We start from the raw sequence: 23,310 nt of genomic DNA on the forward strand, positions 1-23,310 counted from the left end.
GGATCTTGTTCGTTGCCTGGGAGAAGAGGCCAAACCCCTCCTCACCACAGCCTCCCTTCAGGAAGTTGTAGAGTGCAATGACGTCTCCCCTGAGCCTCCTCTTCTCCAGACTAAACAATCCCAGCTCCCTCAGCCGCTCCTCATAAGACTTGTGCTCTAGACCCCTCACCAGTTTCATTGCCCTTCTCTAGACACACTCCAGGGCCTCAATGTCTTTCCTGTAGTGAGGGGCCCAGAACTGAACACAACACTCGAGGTGCGGCCTCACCAGTGCTGAGTAGAGGGGGATGATCACCTCCCTGCTCCTGCTGGCCACACTATTTCTAATGCAGGCCAGGATGCTGTTGGCCCTTTTGGCCACCCGGGCAGACTGTTGGCTCATGTTCAGCCGAACATTAACCAACACTCCCAGGTCTCTTTCTTCTTCACAATCATCTAACCACTCATCCCCAAGCCTGTAACGCTGCTTGGGGTTATTGCGGCCAAAGTGCAGGACCCGACACTTGGCCTTGTTGAACCTCATCCCATTCATCTCAGCCCAGTGATACAGCTTATCTAGATCCCTCTGTAGGGCCTCCCTACCCTCAGGCAGATCCACACCACCTCCCAACTTGGTGTCATCTGCAAATTTACTGAGGGTGCACTCAATCCCCTCATCTAAGTCGTCAGTAAATATATTAAACAAGATGGGCCCCAGTACCGACCCCTGGGGGACACCACTTTTAACGGGTTGTCAGCTGGACTTAACTCCATTAACCACTACCCATTGGGCATGGCCCTCTAGCCAGTTCCTTATCCAAAGAAGTGTATACCTGTCCAGACCATGGGCAGCCAGTTTCCCCAGAGGAAGCCTGTGAGAGACCGTGTCAAAGGCTTTGCTGAAGTCTAGGTAGACTACATCAACAGCCCTTCCCTCATCCACCAGACTGGTCACCCAGTCATAGAAGGAGTTGAGGTTGGTCAAGCACGACCTGCCCTTCGTGAACCCGTGCTGGCTGGGCCTGATCCGCTGGACACCACGCACGTGCCATGCAATCTCACCCGAGATGATTTGCTCCATTACTTTCCCCAGTATCAAGGTCAGGCTAACAGGCCTGTAGTTCCCCGGATCCTCCTTACGGCCCTTCTTGAAGATGGGAGTCACATCAGCAAGCCTCCAATCCTCTGGGACCTCTCCAGTTAACCAGGAGCGCTGATAGATGGCCGAGATTAGGATAGCCTGCAATGGGCTAAGAGACAAATGCTGTTTTGTCTGGTGAATGTGCTCTGTTGCTCCCTCTTTAAACACAGTTGCCAGGAGCTGTAATGGATTAATTTAATGAAATGTTACTGTCTGGCTTCTAGGCATCATGTGTGGACAGCAGCATATTATGGCATATACGGAGAAAAGGGTTATATTTCTTTATAGCCTCAGTAAGTCACTGACCTAACATTGTTCTGGATGTCCTGAAATACCTTACCCCTGTACCAACCAGGCTTCTTATATGCTCAGTTGCATTGCCCCTAATGTATTGCATGTTTACAGATATATTTCTTCAGTGAGCTATAGAGGGTTGTTATTCCAGGTGCAGAGCTACAAACTAAAATGCAGAGCAGGGCCAGAGACTGCGATGGTAGATTTGGGAATAAACAGCCCAGTGTTGAGTAACAGCTGTATCATGGCTGAGAGGAACTTTCATTTCAGAGAAGGGGTGTGAGCCCGTAGTAGCGTTCTGTAAAACATATGTCTGGACAGAGCAATGCTGTGTGATTTATGTATCCCTTGTGTGACCTGTGCTTACCTGTTTTGGGGGCTATACAACTTGGAGGGACAGATGGTTTCCCAGTGGTAGCACAACTCTCTTAGTTATGTACATTTTAATCACTGGTACTTTTCAATCTGTATTATATCATCAGACATCTTAAACTGTAAGATAAGAAAAAAGTAACTAGCTCAAGAACTATTCCACCCACGCTTTATGGATATAACCCATCTTTAATGCAATATCCAGTAAACATTTCTTACTTGCTGTTTTATGAGTTCAATATTTCCAGCTTCAGCAATTGGAATTTAAGGCAGATATTAAAAAAAAAGGAGTAATCAAGCTAAGCTAGTCTCTATCTATTGCATTTTTTATGATACAGGCTTTTGTATTAGTGAGTTGCAAGGAGTTGCTCACGGACTGAATTAATTTCTTGAGACTTTGCCAGCTCATCCAGGATATATAAGACATGATCCATTCGTGCCTGTGTTGGTGAAAATGTTGCTTCCATAACATGGTTCTTCCTAAGAAAATGCTATACAAGTGCAAATTGCCAAGGGAGCAATATTAAGAATTTAAAGTCTCATCATGGCTCTGTAATTGAGCTCAACAATAGAAGAAGAAAGGATAGCATGGAAAATGAAATATTTCTCATTTGCCTCCATCCAAGGCCAAGCGCATTGCATTCTTGCTGTTTGAAATATGCTGAGATTGGCACATCATTAATGTATATGCAACTACATCTAACATTGTTTTGTTGGCTCAGTAGTCAAGTGAGGATAGGGAAATTATTTTATGAGATTGCTTTCTGATTACTTCATTTCTAAGGAAGCCTTACAAGCTTCTTTGTAACTCTGGAGCCCTTTACTATCATATTGCTATTGTGTCTAGAAAATGCATTGCAATTACAAGTCTTGTCTTATGTATTTAAGCTAAAATCAAACCAAATTACAATCCCACATGAGTATATTGTATGTTAGCTTTTCTGATGTTTACCCATTTGGCTGGAGTGGGATACCTTTCAGGCCTCGGTAAAACAGCATGAGCACCTTTTCTAACGTAGTGATGGGATACATGCCCCATCACCATGAATAAGATCCAGATTTGGAGATCAGTCTATGAGCATCTGCTTTCCTGCCACAGCTCAGGGAATGAATACACGTATCTGAGGACAGGGCAAGTGTAAATCCCAAATCTCATTAGTTTCTGTTGTGATATCTGCTGCTTCGGGCATGCCTTGGTCAGCTGAAGACCTTGGCTGTTGTAAGGCTTGTGATCCACCTGGTCCTGCAACAACGTTAAATATTGCCCTTCACAAAGATTCAGATGACTCTCACATAACGAGTAGGAAACTGCTGTACTGCAGTAGCTTGGACCAGCATGGAGCAACGGGATTAATTTTTTTACAGATGTTACCAGTATCAGAATTGTATCTGCAGAATTGTTGGGCTATAGTAATGTGTTATCACTTGTGATGTGCAGCTGAGGATCCAACAAAAAGGAATTGCTAGTTTAAGCTGAGCCAGAGCATTTCAATTGGTGGATTTTGCTTATTTTGTACTGATCATCAAGTTCTTGCTTTTGTAAAATGGATCAAATTTAAGTTGAAGGGAAAGAAGAAATGTTTGATTTTGAGCAGGCGGAATTATTTTATTTTTAAATAGAAGCTTTTCTCTTGGCATTTTCCAAGCCCCCTTCCTGCTGAGCTGAACCCTAATTGAAAGCTAATGCTACTTCTCTTCACCAAAACTGTATTTTTCCACTCATTTCTCTTGGCTAACAGAAGCCTATCTAATTTCAACAATAATTTAGGCATAGAAAATAGCTCAAGCACTATTTTTAGTGAAAGGAAGTATTAACAATTGCACAGTTAATTGGGGGCTGTTGGATGGGAGTTCAGTATTCTTCTGTGACCTAATAAAGACTGGAGTAAGTTATATAAAGCATTTTGTTAGGGTTTGACAATTACAGGGCTCAGTTCTTTGAGAACCTCATACAACGAAGTCTCATGTACTTGGGTGATTATGACTTGACCTAAATTGCTTTAGAAATCTGCTAGGAGGAACCAATCAGCCAGCTACCAAAGTCAACAAGGGCTCAATGGGCTGCTAGCTGGCAGCAAGTCAGGGATGGAGGAGAACACTGGCAGGCTCCAGAAAACCCAGGCAGTGCAAAAATCAAAATAGCAACAGCTTGGTGATGCCAAGGTCTTGCTAATTCCAGCTGGCTTAAGCCACATAGCTGGACTACTTGCACAAGGCAGAGGTGGGGAGAGCTCCTCAATGGCTGGAGAGCCCAGCTCAATGCATCCACAAGGTCCCAACAGCAGGCAAATGGTGCTGCAGCTCTTCTACATCCTTCCTTGCCTTGGGGTTCCCCAGCTGGGGAATGTGATGGAAATTTCCAGTGCTGCAAAGCTCCTCCAAGCAGAGCATTGTGTTCTGGACACGCCATGCCCGGGGCTACAAAGCACAGTTTGCAGGATAATTAGCAAATGTTATTGAAGGATGCAATTCTTAATTACAAAATATGTAAGGGCTTCCAAATAATTCAGTGCCAAAAGCTCTAATGATGCTGTTGAAGGAGAAACAAGCACTCTTTAAGGAGGAAGATAAGTGGAAAATAATAAGAAATGGTAACTGGCCAAGTCCTATGCAAAAGTTGCTAAGACCAATGGCAAAGACTTGAAAAAGCTGTAGAATTCTTTTGCCTTTCCTGGAAGAACAGCTCATATCTTATCATAAGAGGCACAAAGATTGCTATTAAACTATACGGAAAGTGCTGTGAGACACTTCTTTTTTTTCTTCAGAAGAAATGCAGAATTACTATCATGTCATGACAAAAAAAAAAAAAGTAGCAAAGCTAGAGAGTCTGTACCAGAGACAGGCTGTAAAGACTGTCATGTTCCTTCCATCCACCTTTAGCAACGATGATGGCTGGGCTGGAATAAGCAAATTACAGGAACTAAAGCAGAGGCCGAGCTGTGTTAGGGGCTCAGCTGTTACATGAATACCTGACAGCCTTTACAAGAAGGGCCAGGGGAAGCTGAAGGAGATTTATTTGCCAATACCACCAGTTTCTATCTGAAAGTGTGATCCAGGAATGAAAGCTGAGAGGAATACTGGCTTAGGCACTAGCCCAGCAAGCATGATGCATGAACACATACAAAAGTGAAAAAGAGTTCAAGGTGTACCTTAAGTTACATAAAATGGATTAGCCTGCAGTTCCCTGCCTGCTCACTTTTGCAAGGTTGTTCAGTAAAGGTATTTTCCTGGGATTATGGTCTTTAGAAATTGAGATAATGGATAATAAAGCTTCTCTGGGATATTTTTTGCCAATAGCACAACATCTCACGAAGAGCACTGGAAATAGAAAACCTGCTGTTTCTGCCAAGAAAACTTCTCAGTAGCTGTCTGTGACTTTCTGAGCATACAGCCTTGCTCAGGATTTCATTCTGACTGGTGTGATTTGAGAGGTGAGATTCTTTAGGCTGCTCCTCAATGCACTGAGATCCATTTTCAGCTGTGAATGCGAGTTATGGCTTCAGATGGCTCAGAAGTGTGAGTGACAAGCTCTGTATTGCTTTTGGGGGAAATGAACAGATTTCAACAGGATTCTGGAGAAAAGATACTCTTTAAAATGTACCTTCTTGTCTTGCAGTCTTCCCTCTTATTTCTGAATCTTCCTTCAGGCTCTCTCTGGTGTTTTTAGTGCCTATTACTAGCATCTTGTCCAATCTTGTTTTTGTCCTAAATTTACAGCAGCCTAACCTGAGTGATACCACTGAAATCGTTGAGGTTCATAGAAAGTTGAGATGTAAATAGAAGCTTTCAGTTGGCTTTAAGTATGATGCTTGGTTGACCCCAGTGAGATTTGTCTGGTTTACACAAATACCATCCAGGGAATTGAAAATTCACTTCCTTTGAAGCCATACATTTCTGCATGGTACTTGGAGTAATGCCTGAGGACAGTCAATGAGCAGTTTGCCTGTGCAAACACACCCTAAGAATCATTGCAGATATTGCACTTGGGCTGCTATCAGCTTATTCCAGTAGTAATTGCCTCTTTCCAGTCCTGGCTGAAAGGGAAATGCAATAGAAATTGGAGTATTAAAAGGTAATTGAAAACAAACAAACAAACAAACCAGCATAAAACACCATTACACCACACTTGTGGATGCAACTCTCATAGAAGTGATATCCTTTGATTGTTCTCCAAATAGACAGTGATGCCATAATACCTGCCCCCAGCAGCACTTGGCAGGCTTACTACACCCACGAACCCAACTCCAAATTTCAATTCAGTTGTGGATGCCACCTGACCCCACCAGCAATCTGCTACACCTGTTTTCTGCCATCCTCCACAAATCCCATCTGTGGGCTGTGCTGCTTTGCAGCAATTCCCACTTTTGGCAGCACGGAGCCATTTGCCATGCAGGGCAAAGTCTGCTTCCCGACGCTGTATGAATGCTGAGGAGGCTAACTGCCTGGCACCAGACTGCTTTCCTGAATTTGTCATATGAAAATTAAGCGTTTCAACTCCCTTCAAAATGGCTAGAAGGAAAGGCTTGTTTTAAGATCAGTCCCAGACATGCCAAACATCCTGTTCCTGGCACCAGCAGTGTGTCTTCTGGGGATGGGCGGGTGCTCTAGCTGTCATTGAGGGTATCCAAAAGGCACAGATGGTGACACGGTGGTGTGATGGTGCGTGTGGGCAGGACAGCAAGCTTGTGATGTAGTCTGGGAATTGAGTCCAAAGCCCAGGTAGCAGCAGTCTGAGCACAAGCTCATTATTTTGATTTTATGTATTTTTGCAACAGCATCCTCTTCCTTTAAAACTAAAATGATTGATCTCAGATCTTGGTAGGAGTTCTCAGACTGATTTCAGTATGCTTATTTCATAGTCATCATCTTAATTATGAAAATCTCTGTCCTGAGGTGTTACATACCCCAGTGGCAGCAGACCTGCTGTGCAATTCAATGGATTATAATGCAACTTTCTAAGATGCTTGAAATAATGAGGTTGCTCTGTTCAGTGAGGTATGATGAAAAATAGAAGCTACTGCTGGGAGCTCAGATTTGATTTAAATTCTTTACAGAAAAGGTTCCTATTAAAATACCATTGCAAGTTGCTTTGTTTGCATATGCTTTAATCTCCATTTTTTGCTGGACAATGAAAAGACCAGAAGATATTTTTTCTCATCTTCTACCCAGTGCACACAAACAATATGCTAAATTGAGGCCTTGCACCCTTGTGATGCTGCTGGAAGTAAACACTGGATTCCATTAGGCTAAACACAGAAATTTTGGTTGTGCTGGAATCAGTGAGAGATCTGTGCTTGGTTTCAGTGGCACTGATCTTCCTCCAAGTATCAAGGCTCTGAGGTCTTACCTTCTTCCAGTCTTAGGATGGCATGAGAAGACAGAGTGGAGCTGATACTTTCCCACTCCTTGCTTACCTGGAAGTGGGAGAGAGGATACAAATTTCTTAACAGGAAGGTCATAGCTTCAGTATCTCCCATTAATCTCTGGACTTTGCAGTGGTTTTGGTAGACCATCTTTCTGTAGATAATTCATTTAATTTCTTATTTTCTGCTTGGTCATAGAAGCTGATTTGCCAGAAAAAAAAAAACAACAACAAAAAAACTCTGTGTCAGTGATACTTACAGAGAAAATCTATTGAGAGGAAAAAGGTGCCGGCTTTACAGAGTTTGTAGTCCTTGTCCAAACCTAATTAGATCTTACAAAGCCAGTGTCTGAGATGACCTATACTGCTTTTAAAAGAACACCTTCGTTACAGCATTTAGACCTTGACATAAGCACTAATGAATCTATAAAATGTCTCAGCATATGGCACTTCACACAAGCCTTCAGGGCATCAAGCAAAACAGGAGATAAATGGAAACGCTCTGTGTGCATGAAGTTGCACAGTTGGCTATGGCTGCCAATTAACCAATTTTAATAATCTGCAGAAGCCCATTTTATTTCAACTTACAGCTGATGTATATTTTGTTTGGATCAGTTTTCTCCTTTAGAGACATTTAGTTTCACAACTACGTGTGCTGTTGAGCATAGGTGCTGTTTTCTATTTGCAGTTTAACCCAGGAGGGCCAACTTTCCCTTTTTACAGGGCCGGGGAGGAAAAGGAAGCATCTACGTCTGGGCATCTGGAGATGGGGGCAGCTACGATGACTGCAACTGTGATGGTTATGCATCAAGTATGTGGACAATCTCCATCAATTCTGCAATAAATGATGGACGGACAGCTCTGTATGATGAAAGCTGCTCTTCAACCCTAGCCTCCACATTCAGTAATGGGAGGAAGAGAAATCCAGAGGCTGGTGTGGTGAGTCCAGATATTATTGTGGTGTTGCTGCTGTCTTTTTGCACTCCCACGGCCCATTACAACTCTGACTGCTTTGGAGCTCCAGATGGTCCTTTGTTGAGATGGATATTTTCTCATCTGCAGCATGTGATTGTGCCAAGGCTGTCAGCTGAGGAGATGTGGAATTAACATTGAGAACAGCAATGATCTTCCCTATCTTAGAGATTCATATATTTCGGGCTTTCCTTTATCAGAAACCAGATTTAGAAGTTCAGTTGCCCTCTTTCCAGAGGACAGTTTGACAAAAGGCTTCTGTTTAAAGCTAAATAAAAGGGATTGACATCTGAAATCATCCTTAATTGTTCTGGCAGAGCAGTCACGAATCAGATTTCTGCTGTACTAGGAGCTGCACAGGGCAGACAGACATTCAGTTGCCTGTAGAGGAAATGTGGATGTTCAGATTACCCTCAAAGATACAGTCAAGTATTGAGAGCAGTGTGGAGCACCATACTCAAGTCCTTCACTTTCTAGTGGAAAATATGTGATTTATGTTTGAGTCTAGCTGGGATTCCCTTCCACTGTACTGATACTGCTCTGCAGCACCTCAAGACTAGCCAGTCTGATTCACAGAGGGGAAAACTGTGGTATAGTAACTCAAGGTCTGCCCTTCCCAAAAGCCATTATATATTTTCCTTAACTCTATCTCAAGATCCAAAGACTTTATTCATTTTAGATAGCATCCTAAATGCCTGTGTGCAATAGCAGATGGAAAAATACTGGTTTCTGTCTTGGTGTCAGCATTGTGCTGGTATCAGCTGAAGTGATACCTTTGTAATAATCACCATAAACTACACTTCTAAAGTTTTCCTTAGGTCTGCATGGAAGACTGCAGCCAGTCTTGGCTTTGGAGTTGTATAAATCTTAGAAATCTCAGTATAATTAAGAATTCTAGTTTCCAACCCTCATGACAACCATAAAGAAATTTAAGGCCTTTGGTTAAACTCTGCTTATAGGAAATAAAGTGATATCTGTATAAGTTTGAGATTGTTTTCCTACATCATAACTTATTCTTGCATTTCTACCTTCTGTAACTATGTCCCCCAATACTTTTAAAGTCATACACAATTCTAAAGAAGACAGATCCTGGGAACAAATACACAATTACTCTGAAGAGCAAAACTCTACTCTCTGTATTTTTCTACATCTGCAGCTGCAAGGAAAATGGAATAAGTCATTTCATTAATTAAATCTAATATCATTGCAGGCTACAACAGACTTGTATGGCAACTGCACCCTGCGTCACTCAGGAACGTCTGCAGCTGCCCCTGAAGCAGCAGGAGTGTTCGCCTTGGCCCTGGAGGCTAAGTATGCTGTTAAGACATTCCTTGTGAGCTCTGCAGAGGAGTGGGCCTGGGGTTTGTTTAATGTTCATCGTATGAACACAGCTGCTGGATTAAGCTGGATGAGCAGCTGATGCGCTGCTGGATACAATAAAGACATGGCTGGGGACTTACAGGGCGACCTATGGTCTTGCCAAAGCCACAGGCAGATACATTTTGATTAATTTGCTCTCTGTGTGTCCTGTACATCCAGGAGTTTGTCTTCCCAGCACTATTTGAGGGAGAGGTTACTTCATTTCTCCACGTATTTAGTAGGGAGCATCCAGCTTACAAAAGCAAAATAATGTATCTGTAGTATCAGATGGGAGTTCATCTTGTCCCACAAATGTTCACAGTGAAAAATACATAGGGGAGCGAGTAACAAGCAGGATTAAGAGTGATCTTTCACGTAAGCAGCTTGGGCAATCAGTTGTTTGGGGAGGGAACAGTCAGCCTATCCCTTTTAACAGCCACAGGCAGAGTTCTCTTCCTCAAATTTGTCTGACTCTTTTTAATCTTGTCAGTGATTTGGCATCTGCATCACCCAGTGTCAATCAATTCCACAGTAATAATATTTGTTGGCAGTGGTGTGGAATGCTTCTTTTGTCCTTCCTTATCCCATGGCTGGTAATCTGCTTTTGTGCTATATAATTGCTGTGTTATGTGGAAGAACAAATATCCAGTGTCTGTTTACCTTCTTCGTGCTATTTATAACATTGGAGATACCTCTAGTGTATCTTGCCTCATTATCTTCTTTTCTAATGACTAGGAAAAGTTTTCCTTACAATAATCTACACCATCTTTTCCCTTTGTGTTGAACTGTTTTATGAAGTGAAAAAGCATTTGCTCAGCTATGCAGCTTCAGTTGCTTCAGCATGAGCTGAACACTGTGTACACAGTTCTCTTTGACAGTATGTAGAAGAATGAAGATTTAGCAGAGGAGACAAAATTTATATCGTCAGTGGAGCAGTGATTATTGTGCTCAGAGCACAGCTTGGACCAGTTCTCATTTTTCAGATTTTATGTGTGTCAAACAAACACGCCAAGTATCTTAACTTTGGATGATCAATCCTTCCACTATCAGATTTGTTCAGTGGGACAGCCACAATGTAATAAATTAATATGGCCATACAAATAAAGATTTAATGAATTTTCTGACCACTACATGTTTAACTTGGACTACAGTCCTAATTTCTCAGTAATAATGATCATTACTCTTTATTTGGGCTGCCCATGAAGTAGGTAATAAATCTTGTCAAACTGTTGTGAGTAGAAATTAGACTAATTCCCCTTGGTCTGCAGCTGGTTCTCTAGCCTTTGCTGAGAAGGAAAGAAAGAAAGAACTGTCAGTGTCTCCTTCCAGTCTGGCTGTCATAAACTTCTGTTGTATTGTGCAGAATTTCCCTGGATGAGTAACACTTGCCTTCACAGGAATGGCTAGCAATTTTCCATGCTGGCTGCTCTTGTCTGCAGTATGTCTCTCAGCTCGTGTACATCTGACATGTCTCTAAAAACAAGCTAACCTGTGAGATGGGAAGTTCCATTTTAAAAAGTTTTGCAAGTGATCTTTGGTGTTCTGAATCTCATGTCACCTTGTAAAAATGAAAGCAATTAGTTATTCTGGTGTACATTCAGCATCCATGCATGCATTACTTAGGTCACAGAAAGCTGAAAAATAGATCCTTTTGGGTTGATGATTTGAATCAGATATATTATAATGTTGAAAGAGTTCATCATAAAACAAATGGAATAGCTTCAGTTATGTAGAATTAGAACATCAGTTCTAAATCTTCCAGAATAATAACTTATAAGTGCCCTTCCTGTTGTCATAATCACTGCAAAGCTAGGAGGACAAGAGCTGATGATGAAAAATGATCACAAAATCTAGACAAATGTTCCTTTACTGCATCCATCTGTGCTAGCAGATCATGGGTGATAAAGCTCTACTGTAGCTCACACTGCAAACGTGCAGCCACCCACAGCCCATATATCCACATTTACAGTCTGCTGAAGTGACTGAGACCTTGACTGGATTAATAGATAGAGCTCACCAGCTCTATCTGAGCAGAGCTGCTCTGGATGAACCTTGGGAGGTCCATGGAAAAAGCAAGTGGAGCAGGCAAGGAAAAGAGAGTGAGATCTAAGACGAGGGTTTCACAGATTTGTCCATAATCTTTTTTTTTTTTTTTCATTCTTTTCAGGATCTGGTATATTATCCTACTCATTTTATTCCCAGTAGATAGTAGATAGTTAATGTCTATTTGAAAGCAGTTGCTTTCAGAAACTATTCTTGCTCCCTTGAAATCAACAGAAGCTTTTTACTGGTATGTGTGTAGATTCAATTTCTGTGAGATTCACAGAAGCAAATTTCAGCAAAGGACTTACATTATTTTATTTAATATCTGTGGGAAAAGACCGTACTGTTTGTTTTCCCTATTACTTTTCCACAGCTCGGACCTGACCTGGAGAGACATGCAGCATCTGACAGTTCTCACCTCCAAAAGGAACCAGCTTCATGACGAAGTTCATCGGTGGCGTAGGAATGGTGTCGGGCTGGAATTCAATCATTTGTTTGGCTATGGTGTCCTAGATGCAGGAGCAATGGTTAAGATGGCAAAAGACTGGAAGACCGTTCCCGAGAGATTCCACTGCGTTGGGGGGTCAATACAGGAACCTGAGTAAGTCCAGTATATGTGTTTTGTTTCTTCAGTCATTGAAGAGATCACAGGCAGGCAAATACCTTACAAAGAACTCAATAAGCAGAGAAACATAATGAACACATAATAAACACCAGTAGTGTCAATAGCAACATCCATTTCTTGTAAGTGCTTACAGGTATGTTTGCACTAAAGTTTGTGTGAATAAAGAGCTTGTGCATGAGTGAAAACCTGGGAGTCTGGCCCCATAAATTGCCCAAATTGCTGCTGCATGAAATACTTCTCAGCCAAGTCCTGCTGACCTATTTTAGCAGGCAAATTTATCTCCAGAAGAAACAGTCATCTATAGGTACCAGACATTCAGTTTGAATGTTACAGCATTTAATTGTGTTTGGCTTGTTCTTCAAGTCACTAATTGCAGGCTAGGTTGTCAAATTATTTTCTGATTACCTTTGCGTGCTAAAGTGAATGAGTCAACAAGTGAATTAATACTACTTGACTACAACAGCTATCATTCAATTCAATTATTGAAAAATTGACCTAATGATGGCCAATTTATGTCTTGAAACACTTGTAATTTGACATTTCAGTGCCATTTTTGAAAGCGTCATTATTCTGTCATAAGAAGAAATTAATCCAATATGCTTCCCTAGTAGATAGCTCTTCCAAGCAAAGACTGAGTTTGCTTCCATCGTCCAGATGGGTTTGTATTTGATAATGAAATTTCTACTGCACTTCCACTTGTTTTTCCAGTTTGATCATGCAGCAGCAATATTTGCTATATGTATTCCATATGTCTATATATGCATAGATTTGTATATCTGTTTTCCCTATATACTTAGATAGATAGTGATGGCACAGGGGTGTGTACCACAGCAGCATTACCCATTAGCAGAAACAGGACACCGTATTTTGGTGCTGATAGAGAAGACTCACACTGTGAGGTCCTCCCTCATTCACTGCCAGAGATATAAGCATGGCAAAGCATTGTAAGTCAGTATCAGATGATAAGAAGTCAGATTGCTTTGAGGCTGATGCTTCCCATGCAGAGAAATTTCAAGCAGATAGCAACTGTGAGATGATGTCTTTCACCTCCAGCTGCTATATAGCGCGTTTTCCTTGTGCTGAGGGACACAAAATGCATCTCAAGGGAATCAGACTGAAGTGTTCAAATACTTTAGCTATATAATATTTATGTTATACCAGCTTCTGCAGTAGCACATCCTGCAAATTCAGAATGCTACATCTTTAGTCCGTTTAAAGTAAGTGTTTGAATGCCTTGAGGATCTGGGCATGAATGTGTTTTTACTCTGCAAGTAGTCCCAAGACATCAACCCGCTAGGAGAGGAGGACAGAGACAGGCCTGAGCTGATATTAGTGATGTGCTGAACAATACTTAAAGCTTGTCTCAGGAAGAAGAGATTTCCTGGAAGTCAGGAAATGCTTGAATGAAACGCTTTCACTGCTCTCTGAAGACTGCACTATTTCAGTAGCAAAGGGAAAGGTTGGATTTACACTCACATTTCTTTTCAAGAGAAGGCATTCCACTTACACAATGTGGTCAGTGCCCCTTGAAAGGGACACACTTCCTTATTTCACTGCAAAACCTAGGTCCTGAGCAGAACTGCGAGTGCTGGGAAGGTTGCTATGTGCAACCTGCTTTGCACAGGGCCAATGTTAATGCTTCCTCAGCTGTGTGGGGTGCAACAGCACTGTGAGTGCATGCATGTTTGGCAGCTCAGCAAACAAGTGTGCTTCCTTCCTGAACACTCCTGTTCAGGAAGGGATCAGCTCGAGGCCAGCAATTTTCTTGGAAGCATACTTTTCAAGTGAGCTGAAATGAGGTTCAATATCTGCATTCGTTTCTGAATCACAGCAAGGATGCAGACTTGAATATTGCTGCATTGAATTTTTGTGCAAGTGGCTCCAGAGTGGTTTGCTGCTGTCTTTTGAGGTGGCTGACACTACTCATGGCTCGTTAACTGAAAACACACATTATTATGCAAATACCCAATAATAGCAGTGAGAAGTAGAGTCAGCTATTAAGTAAATGTTAACGTTTCTTAAATAGCAGTTATGCACTTCTTAATAGTATTCTTTCTCTCCTTGTGTAGGTGTGCATTTCATAATGTATTTTCTAATTAGGGTTTTACTATCATTTTCTAAAAAGAGAATGTTTTATTTCTGGTTAGGTTTGCAGCTATTACTTCCTTATCTTTCTATATGTTAATAAGGCAAACAGGGCAGGTTTTTCTCTAGGGCACCAATAAAAAATGGTTTTAGAATAAGCCATCATGCTGTAAATATCCTTTTAATTTGCGTAATTATCTTTTGACCTGCAGAAAGATACCACCAAGTGGTAAGTTGGTCCTCACACTTACAACTGATGCTTGTGAGGGGAAGGAGAATTTTGTCCGTTACCTTGAACACGTCCAAGCAGTTATAACTGTGAATTCAACTCGGCGAGGAGACCTCAACATCAACATGACCTCGCCAATGGGAACGAAGTCCATCCTACTGAGCCGACGTCCAAGGGATGATGACTCCAAGGTGGGTTTTGACAAATGGCCTTTCATGACCACACACACTTGGGGAGAAGACCCCCGAGGCACCTGGGTTCTAGAGATTGGGTTTATTGGCGGTGTGCCGCAGCGGGGTGTGCTGAAGGAGTGGACACTGATGCTGCACGGGACCCAGAGCGCACCATACATAGACCAAATAGTAAAAGATTATCAGTCCAAACTGGCCATGTCCAAGAAGGAAGAGCTGGAAGAAGAATTAGATGAAGCAGTGGAGAGAAGCCTGAAGAGTATACTGAGCAAGAACTAGAGCTGTTCTGCATGACAGTGTCTTTCCTTTCCCAGATCCTTCTGTTCACCTTTCTACTATCCAAGCCTCTGTGTTAGACATATAACAATGATCGTCTCTGTAGCCAAATTACCACTTTCTTGATTTTAAAGTCTTATATATTGTCAATAATTATTTTAATCACCACCAAAGCAATCATTTTTTTACTCTAAACCACAAATATATTGTCCCCCACCAAATACTATGTACAGTTTGTGACTGTAAATGATTTTTCTTTTGTGTCATACAAATAGGTAATACCTGTAAACATGCTTATAGCTATTCCCTTCATATTTTTGTGGTAACTGTTGTTTGTATTTAAAAAAAAAAAAAAAGTAGAATTTAATATTGGCTGTTGATGATAATGGGTGCATTTTAAAAAAATTATTGTGAAAGAGGGAATTTACAGAGAGGTTGGCTGGAGATGTCTTTGAATGTCTAACAGCTCTTTTTGAATCATGGGCTTCTGTGGGACTTTCCCCACTGAGTTCAGCCAAAATAGCACTAGACCCTAGAAAAAAAGATGATCTAGAGATGAAAAATTTTCAGTCCAAATTAAAAAACCGGTTTTAGAGTTTTCTTTAGTATATACACTTAGACAATATATATGGTAGCACTTCAGCCACAGAATGGTTCTGCAACAGGCATGTGATTGGGAAGGCAAGGCAATGCTAGGGCCAGGTGATAAAGGGAAGTGCATTGCAAACAGTCAGGGCATTCTAGAAGCACAAATTTCAGGGTGTTTTTTTTTAATGTTGGCAATTTAGATCAGCTTACCATCTTACAGTGGTATGAGTACGTAGGGAATGATCTGTAGGGTTTCTTGCAACCTGTGTGCCAAAGTGCATCTGTCCACCTCTATACTTAATGCTCTATACTACAGCAGCAGAAGATGCAGCCGTGTCAGCATTTCCAATCTCAGACCCCTGTTTTCTGGGGTTTTCAGTCTGGCTGTCAGCAAATTGCTGTGGGAAATATGAAAAACGCAGCTTGAGTCCCCAAACCATTTTAATTCAAATTTCACTTTTAAAAATAGAGATTTGTTATTTTTGTGTTATACAAATATATTTAAGGAGAAAAAATATGCCTATGTAATTTATGTGTAATGCAACGTTGGCCTTCTTCGGAAAATAAAATATAGTGCATTTGGGAAGATTTGTCAGTAATTCTTGCTTTTGGTGTCTGTCCCACCTTCAGCTTTCACACATAAGTCTGTCTCACCTGCCTTGGGGTCTGCTCTGGCTGTTGCCACATCACGCTCCCCTCTGTGTGGACTCAAGGTAGCAACCACTACAGGTTCTCAGGTGTGAGAGCCCATACTGAACCTTTGAGAAATGAAAGGTCTTGATTCTGCAAGTACTGCACTCAGCAGCAGGCCTACTGAAGTACTGATGTAAAGCAGGTGCTTAAGATGTCTGAAGGATTCAAGATCCACTGCTTAGACATCCACTGTTTTAGGAGGGACTGGTTTCAGAGTTTTATTACGTATTTTTAATATACAGAGCATTCATCTAAATTGTTTTACTGAGAATTTTCCTGGTTAATCAGGTGTGCAGTGGCAGAAACATAGTAAGCAAGTATTTATCTAATAAATTAAAAATGTAACCCAAAGGTTATATGGTGTGTACGTTTCAATTAAGAATGTATAATTTCTTGTTACTTCAAGTGAATATCCATCTTCTATCCTTCCATCAGGCCTGTTCTTTCCTTTCCAAATACAAATGCAAAATAAAGAGCTAAACCTACTCACAGTCTTCGTGAATTACGTTGTAAACCCCAGACAAGCAGCCTCGTGCTGTTCAGAGGTTCTGCACTACATGCAGAGACGGCAGGGTCATAGCTGGATAACACAGGTGTCAGAAGGACAAGAACCAGCCCCTGTGTGGTTTCTGTTTTTAATGCACTCTTGGTTATTCCTTCAGATATATTACAGTGTCAGCCGTATCTAACCTGCAGATTTAAGAATTAAGCCAAGGACAAGACAGGCCTGCTTCAAACCATGACTGTGAGGCATAACTCAGAAGGCTTGGGGACAGACTTGTTCATGTCTGTTTGGAATTGAAGGGCCCACACTGACAGCAGGAGGTGTTCAGGGAAGGCACCAGAAAGAGCATCATATGCATATCAGAGGGAAGAATTTACCACATATATATGTATTTATGCATTCTCCTATAAGTCTAGGTGCATAGAACATCCCTGTGGTACCCCTTTATATTACATACAACATGTATACTCAGAGTATGTTACATATATTTTCTTATAAATACCTAAAGAATACACATGGTATGTAATGTATAACACATACACACACCTTATTACCTGTTCAAAGAAACAGATAAAACTGGAAGACATTCATGGACTTCTGGAATGTGGAATAAGAAAAGTCCACATGGAAATCTTAAATGAATGTGTGCATCCCTTTCCATTGCATTTGTGTAATTTTGCAGTTCCGTTCAATCATTAAATAACTTATTTAACAGCAAAATGCTATGATTGATTGTATTTTCCTAATGTTGACATACTATATTAAGTGAAAGATCACAATAATGAGTGATAAACAGAAATGGTGGGTTTTGCTATGGGTACATCTACAGCTACCTGTATGTACAATATAGAGATCTACTTCAGATTCTTCAGAATTTTTGCATCAGGGGAATCACTGAAAAATATGTCGAGTTAGACTAAGTTTTTATGATCTTGCTGATGGGAAATAAAGTTAATTTGTTAGCGTTTATAATAAGGGGGAAATTGACACTCTTGAAACAGGTGAATACTGTTTAACCACAGCCCCATGATGAGGTTTTATAATCCAAGTGAAATAAAGAGCTGTTGTAAATTGGCAGGTCCTATCATCAGTGCTTATCTGACGGCACATGGGAGGCACTGTGCTGTCAGTGAGGTGACTTCCTAACCTCCTGCATCTCATACTGATGAGGAAACTTACATCCCATCTTGGTTACTGAAAAAACAAACATGATTCTACAAGAGTGGACAGGAACAAGAGAAGAGCAGCAGGCTTGGTGTTAACTTTGTGGCAGGATGGGATAGAGAAGATCAAGGATGCAGGCTGGAAAGAGCATTGGGCATTGCTTACATGGCTCAAACCCAGTGGCTCCAAGGGAAGCTCTGCAGATGTGTGATTGCTGAACTGCTGCTATCAGTGGGGAAGGGGATGCTCAAGAAGGAAGACACTGACATTTTTGCACTGTTTCATACGAGGAAATAATAGGATCTACCACAGCAGTATTTTTCTCTGCTCTTTGGAGCACTTCGATCCACAAAAAATCCTATTTCCCTCTACCTCCTACCCATATTTTCTGGGTAGGTTTTAAGCACACATAGCCCCACAGTGCAGCATATGTGTGGTTTTAAAATAACCACAGCTGTAATTTCTTACCATTCCTGCAGCAGTAGAAGACAGCTGGAAATCTCCTCATCTAGTTCTTCTTATCACTGAGGTGACGATGTGTCTGCAGTAACCTGTGTCTTATCCCAGGCTTTCCTGAATAAATGCTCACACATATTTCACTGCTACGCCTCAGCGTTAGTGTTTAAGAGTCTGCATTTAAAGCAGTGGATAATCCATAAATGGTGAGATTTACTACACATTGCATCATTGTCATTATGAACAATAACTTCCTAGTGTTTTTTTCTCTATATGTTTAGAGAAATATGAGGATCTGCCCATCGTCTGCTGCCATGGTTGTGGCTGACAGCTCAAAGAGCATAACAGAATTCAGGCCTTATTTCAGATAGTGCTCTACATTAGCACATGCACAAAGGTTTCTTTTGCTTTTCTTTTCTCCTTTTTTCTTTTTCTTTTCTTTTTCCTGAGTCAAGGATTTCTGGAAGCTGTAAGAAGCTGATGCAGGAGTGCTGCTTCGTGCTTCTCCAGGCACATGGACAAACAGCCCTTGTTCCCATGGAGCTCTGTGGCACTCCAAGTGACCGGGATGCAACAGGATATTGTGGCAGCATCAAACTCTGTACAATGCTACAATCCAAGGAAATAAGCAACAAGAAAAAAATGAAACAAACAAAACAAAGAGTCTTTTGAATTGCCTGCAGTCTGCTCAAAAGCTTGTTTGCACTCATAAATGCCTCAGTTATACTGATGAAGGAAAAAATAACACCTTTAGAGTATTTTAGAAGGGTTTTCCCCTGCTTTATTTTGGTGGAACTTCAATTTTTATTCTGAGTAGATGTGCAGTAGGAGCTCATTTCAAGCACAGCAGGTTTGTCTTCATATCCAAAAAGAGTGTTCTGCCAAAATTACCTCTAGTTAAAGACAGCAAAGTGAGAGAGATTTGGAGTGGGTTAGAGAACTCGATTTCCAGCTCCTCCTTTGGAAAGACTCCTGCACATCTATCGATTAACTTTTAGCAATGCAGTCTGTTATTCAACAGTAAAGGCAACACACACCCACAGTGGGTACTTTCTGTAGAAGGCAAAGCTTTTATTAAATGAAATGGGTGTCACAAGTTAACATTTGCAGCTGTCTGAGAGATGGGGAATCCTGTGGCAGCTATAGGAGAAGTAGAGGAATACGCACTGGCAAATCTGCCCTGGATACTTTGGAAAGCCAGGCAGCTCTGTAATGATGATTGATTTCAACTTGTCCTTATTGTGAAAATAAATTGCATAGAATCTGCCCATTACTCCTTGTCCTGGAGCAGTCTCACATTCGTTACAACACAGGCGAGCCTACATCAGACAGAATTTTGCCATCAAAGTATCAATCTGTTCCATACCAAACAGCAAAAATCTCACTATTGTATCATTCGATCAGGAAAAAAAATTACATCATTTAATAACTATGCCAGACAAGTTGACTGCTTGTCATTTAAGAGCCTTTGTCACCCGGTTTCTTCTTGCTTGTCTTCTCTATCATGGTCTCCACAATCATAGCTGTCTCTTCATATGTCTGAATTCTGTCATCTGAAAACTTCTCGATGGACTCCACCACCTCCACCTTCTCGTAGCTCACGGAGCCAGGCAAGCCTGCTTCCCGGAACAGGAGGCCCTGTTTATCTTCTCGGTCATGCTCTATCTCTTGAAGTACTCCTGGCTCAGCTGGGCTTATCAGACCCGGGGAAGGAACTGCCTCAGGCTCCGAGATGTCTGGATACTTTGTGACTTGCTCAATTTTCCCCCTTATTTTGCCCCATTCAAACAGGTCTTCTTTCTCCTCCTCTTTCAGTTTATCTTGGGTTTCAATCTCGTCCCTCCTTTCACAGATGTCCCTTTTCTCTTTTTCTGATGGTTCAGTAGGTTCAGGCAGCTCCGGTATGGGCTCCACATCACCACCAATCGTTACCTTCCCATTGCTGGTAGAAACTGTGATTCCTCCCCCAGCTGGGATGGACGAGAAGCAAGGTTCTTCATAGCTTTCCTCCCCTGTTACCAGCACATAACGCCCTTTGGGGTGGGAATCAGCTTTAGCCTCTGGTCTCTTGTGAACTCTGATTTTCTCCCTCACAATGTTACACAATTTATCAAAGGCTTTACTTATCTGGGCTCCATCGGGTACATCTTCTGGGACTGCTTCTTTTTCAACAAGTTCTAATTCCTCCTGCCCAGGTTCACATGTGACTGAACCTTCATGTCTAAATTCCAGCTGATCTTGGTCAAAAACTTCCACAGTTCTTTCATACATTTTTTCAGGCGAGAGCCCATCGGTTATGTCTTTAGACAGGATCTCCTTTTTCCTGGAAAGTTTCTTTGTCAGCGCTTTTTGTCTGGGCTTTACACTGGCAATCTCTTGCATAGCCTGTGTGATATCTAGGGAGAACAAAAACAAAGCAAACAACAGACAGTCCTGAACACAGCTGCTGCAAATGCTGGAGCCATCTCTAACTCTCACTGCCTCAGGTAGAAGCTGAACGCAGCAGCAAATGTGAGCACACCTCCTACTAGCACATTAGACAGCCTCTTCTTTTGCTGGGGCCCCCTTGGCCAAGCAGTCATTTTGCATCTGAGATAGCCACATCTATAACCTGAGAGTATGGCCTCATTCTTTATGGATCCTTTTCCATTAGAACAGCTACCTTTCACAGAACAGTTACAAAAATTACACCTGTAAATTCTCTTCTTGTAAAGTGTGTCCTTTCTATTTGGTCCTGTTGCTTGTCACAAGGTTTACAAGCATCCTAATTCAAACAGGCAATTCTGTAACACTGTAGAAACACCTTATTTGGAAGTAACCATGTCAAGAACTGTGGAGACGTGACACTGAGGGATGTGGTTAGAGAGCATGGAGGGGACGGGTTGGGGTGGGACTTGGAGATCTTTCCAGTCTTCTTAACCTGCTATGGCCCATAAACAGGACCAAAAAGTGTTCTCTGCCAGTCTGCTGATGCTGTCTGTGGGACAGCAAAACAAACTCCAGCCCTTCAGTAGTTTTAGGTGACTTTTGACTGAGTTCTGTTGATTGGCCTAAGTAGAAAATTCCAAAAATAAGCAAAGAAATCAGCTGGTTTGGGTTTTGGCCTTGCACAGCTTTGTCTCAAAGCCTGCTGAGGAAAGCTGAAATTGCTGCATTCACTTAGCTAGCAAGCCTTGAGTCAGGCTGTCACAGCTGATGTTCGTATGAAAGACAAATGGAAAAACGGCTTAAATTACAGTGATGCTGCTCATGACAGACACAGGAAGACATGTCGCAGGTTTACCTCTTCCCCTCGAAGCTTGAGGCTGGACAGGTCTATAGATCTGCGTGAAGAGTGTGACTGGCGTTCCTGCTATAGCAGAGTTTAACCTGCCGGAGAAGACGTGCAACAGTCAGACCTCTCCCCCTCATTTCCACAGTGAAATTGTGCAAAATTAAACATGGAGACTGAAGGAAGAATGTATTTCTCTGTGGTGAGGAGTTATAAAGAGAGTGGTGAGAGCAACACAGCTACAGAGCCTCCACAACAGCTGGGATGTACACGGATAGTAAAGAACTGCAGCATGAAGTTGTAATTTATCGTAACACCTTGAAGGAAAGATTTGAATGGCAAACTGTCCATCTATGCCTACCCAAAGCAGTGCCTCTACAAGAGCTGCTATACTTCAGCCTCCAGCAGTGCTTGGGACAAGGAGCCCTGCTTCAGAAGAAGGGGCAATATGATGCAAATGAGAAAGCAGACAGCCACAAATCAACAGGCACAGGTTTGTTTTTCCTTTTATATCATTTAAGAGTGGCTTCTTCTGTCATGGGAGAGGAAAAAAGCCTTAGCAAGTCTCTAAGTACCGAAAAATTAGAAGTATTTAAGCTATTGATAAAGAGCTGCTCCCATGCTGAGCTCCTCTTTGGCAAAGAAATCAGAAGCCACAAGGTTAGTCAGCTCCCGTGGTTTCTGAGCTTGTCAGTGCATGGGAGAAGTCTTGGACCATAAAATTTGCTTCAACTGAAACCAACTTATACAACAGTCCCCAGTACAGTTCTGTGAGGGAGATGCAAAACTGCACATGCAGCTTTTGCAATCAGTTGTCTCAGTGACCCTCTGCAACAAGGCAGCTTTTTTCTGTTTACCCTGGAGTTGGTTGAGTGTCTCAGAGAAAAAATGCTATCCTTTGCCTTAGCATCTGGTATCCAAGATATGTTCATAGACATGATTTAACCTCTATAGTATGAGAGTAACTTTGTATCAAAGGAAAAAATAATGGCTGCAATGGTATCACCTACACTCTCCTACAGCCAAACCTCTGGGAGGTCTCTGTGCAGTAGGGATTTTTCTCTTTGAGGTAACTGAAATAGATATGATTTTTCAAAGAATGAAGGACTGACAAATCTTTCCTGAACAGCACAATCTCTCTGAACGTGTCAGAGATTGTCAAATGACATCATCATTTTGTAAATGCTGGACAATAAAATATGAAGTTTGGTAACGTTTAGACGTTACCTGCTAATGCCTGACTTCAGAAGGGCAAGAGGAAAACTGAGCAGTCTTTTTTGGAAAATATTTGTGGAGTTGGTTGTATTAAGGGTTAAAAATTAAAACAAAACAATAAAACAATCAGAGGCTGGCTTATATGAAATCACCACAGCTGTAGCCTTACCAGTCTGCTCTGCCAGAATTTGAGAGACTATTTCCGCCTGTTGGGAGGATGTGAAGACATTCCGATGGGTATCTCTGTGCCTAGCCTTGGGCTGCAGCTCCTCCCGCAGTCAGGGGAGACGGCCAAGACATGGCTTTCAGTGCAGAAAATGACCCTAGTGGATACCCCTCATCAGAACGTGCTGTCCAACATGAGATGCAGAAAGTCAGCCTCTGGAGAGGCAGACGGTTGACACTAGAGGGTACCAGAGCTCCTCAGTAGACCTCAACACAATCCAAAGCTTTGCACATTTCTTGCACTCTGTTCCCTCCCCACCCCCCC

General features: G+C 41.9%; 2 protein-coding genes across 2 annotated transcripts in view; one reads left to right on the forward strand and one right to left on the reverse strand.

The window, feature by feature from the left end:
* The window catches only part of PCSK2 (proprotein convertase subtilisin/kexin type 2), a gene marked incomplete at its 5' end in the record, with an annotated part of 96,462 nt that extends 80,363 nt beyond the window's left edge, over positions 1 to 16,099 (forward strand). Inside the window, 4 exons of the mRNA XM_010706507.2 lie at positions 7,872 to 8,087; positions 9,331 to 9,431; positions 11,896 to 12,123; positions 14,445 to 16,099. Of these exons, the coding sequence (XP_010704809.1) occupies positions 7,872 to 8,087; positions 9,331 to 9,431; positions 11,896 to 12,123; positions 14,445 to 14,931 (1,032 nt within the window). The remainder of the gene's footprint in view (positions 1 to 7,871; positions 8,088 to 9,330; positions 9,432 to 11,895; positions 12,124 to 14,444) is intronic.
* Positions 16,100 to 17,196: 1,097 nt separating this feature from the next.
* The window catches only part of BFSP1 (beaded filament structural protein 1), a 36,663-nt gene continuing 30,549 nt past the window's right edge, over positions 17,197 to 23,310 (reverse strand). Inside the window, exons 9-10 of the mRNA XM_031552296.1 lie at positions 21,618 to 21,703; positions 17,197 to 20,730 (exon numbers count right to left, since the gene is read on the reverse strand). Of these exons, the coding sequence (XP_031408156.1) occupies positions 19,793 to 20,730; positions 21,618 to 21,703 (1,024 nt within the window). The 3' untranslated portion in view covers positions 17,197 to 19,792. The remainder of the gene's footprint in view (positions 20,731 to 21,617; positions 21,704 to 23,310) is intronic.

The sequence above is a fragment of the Meleagris gallopavo genome, chromosome 2 (genome assembly GCF_000146605.3).
Source record: "Meleagris gallopavo isolate NT-WF06-2002-E0010 breed Aviagen turkey brand Nicholas breeding stock chromosome 2, Turkey_5.1, whole genome shotgun sequence".
Taxonomy (NCBI): domain Eukaryota; kingdom Metazoa; phylum Chordata; class Aves; order Galliformes; family Phasianidae; genus Meleagris; species Meleagris gallopavo.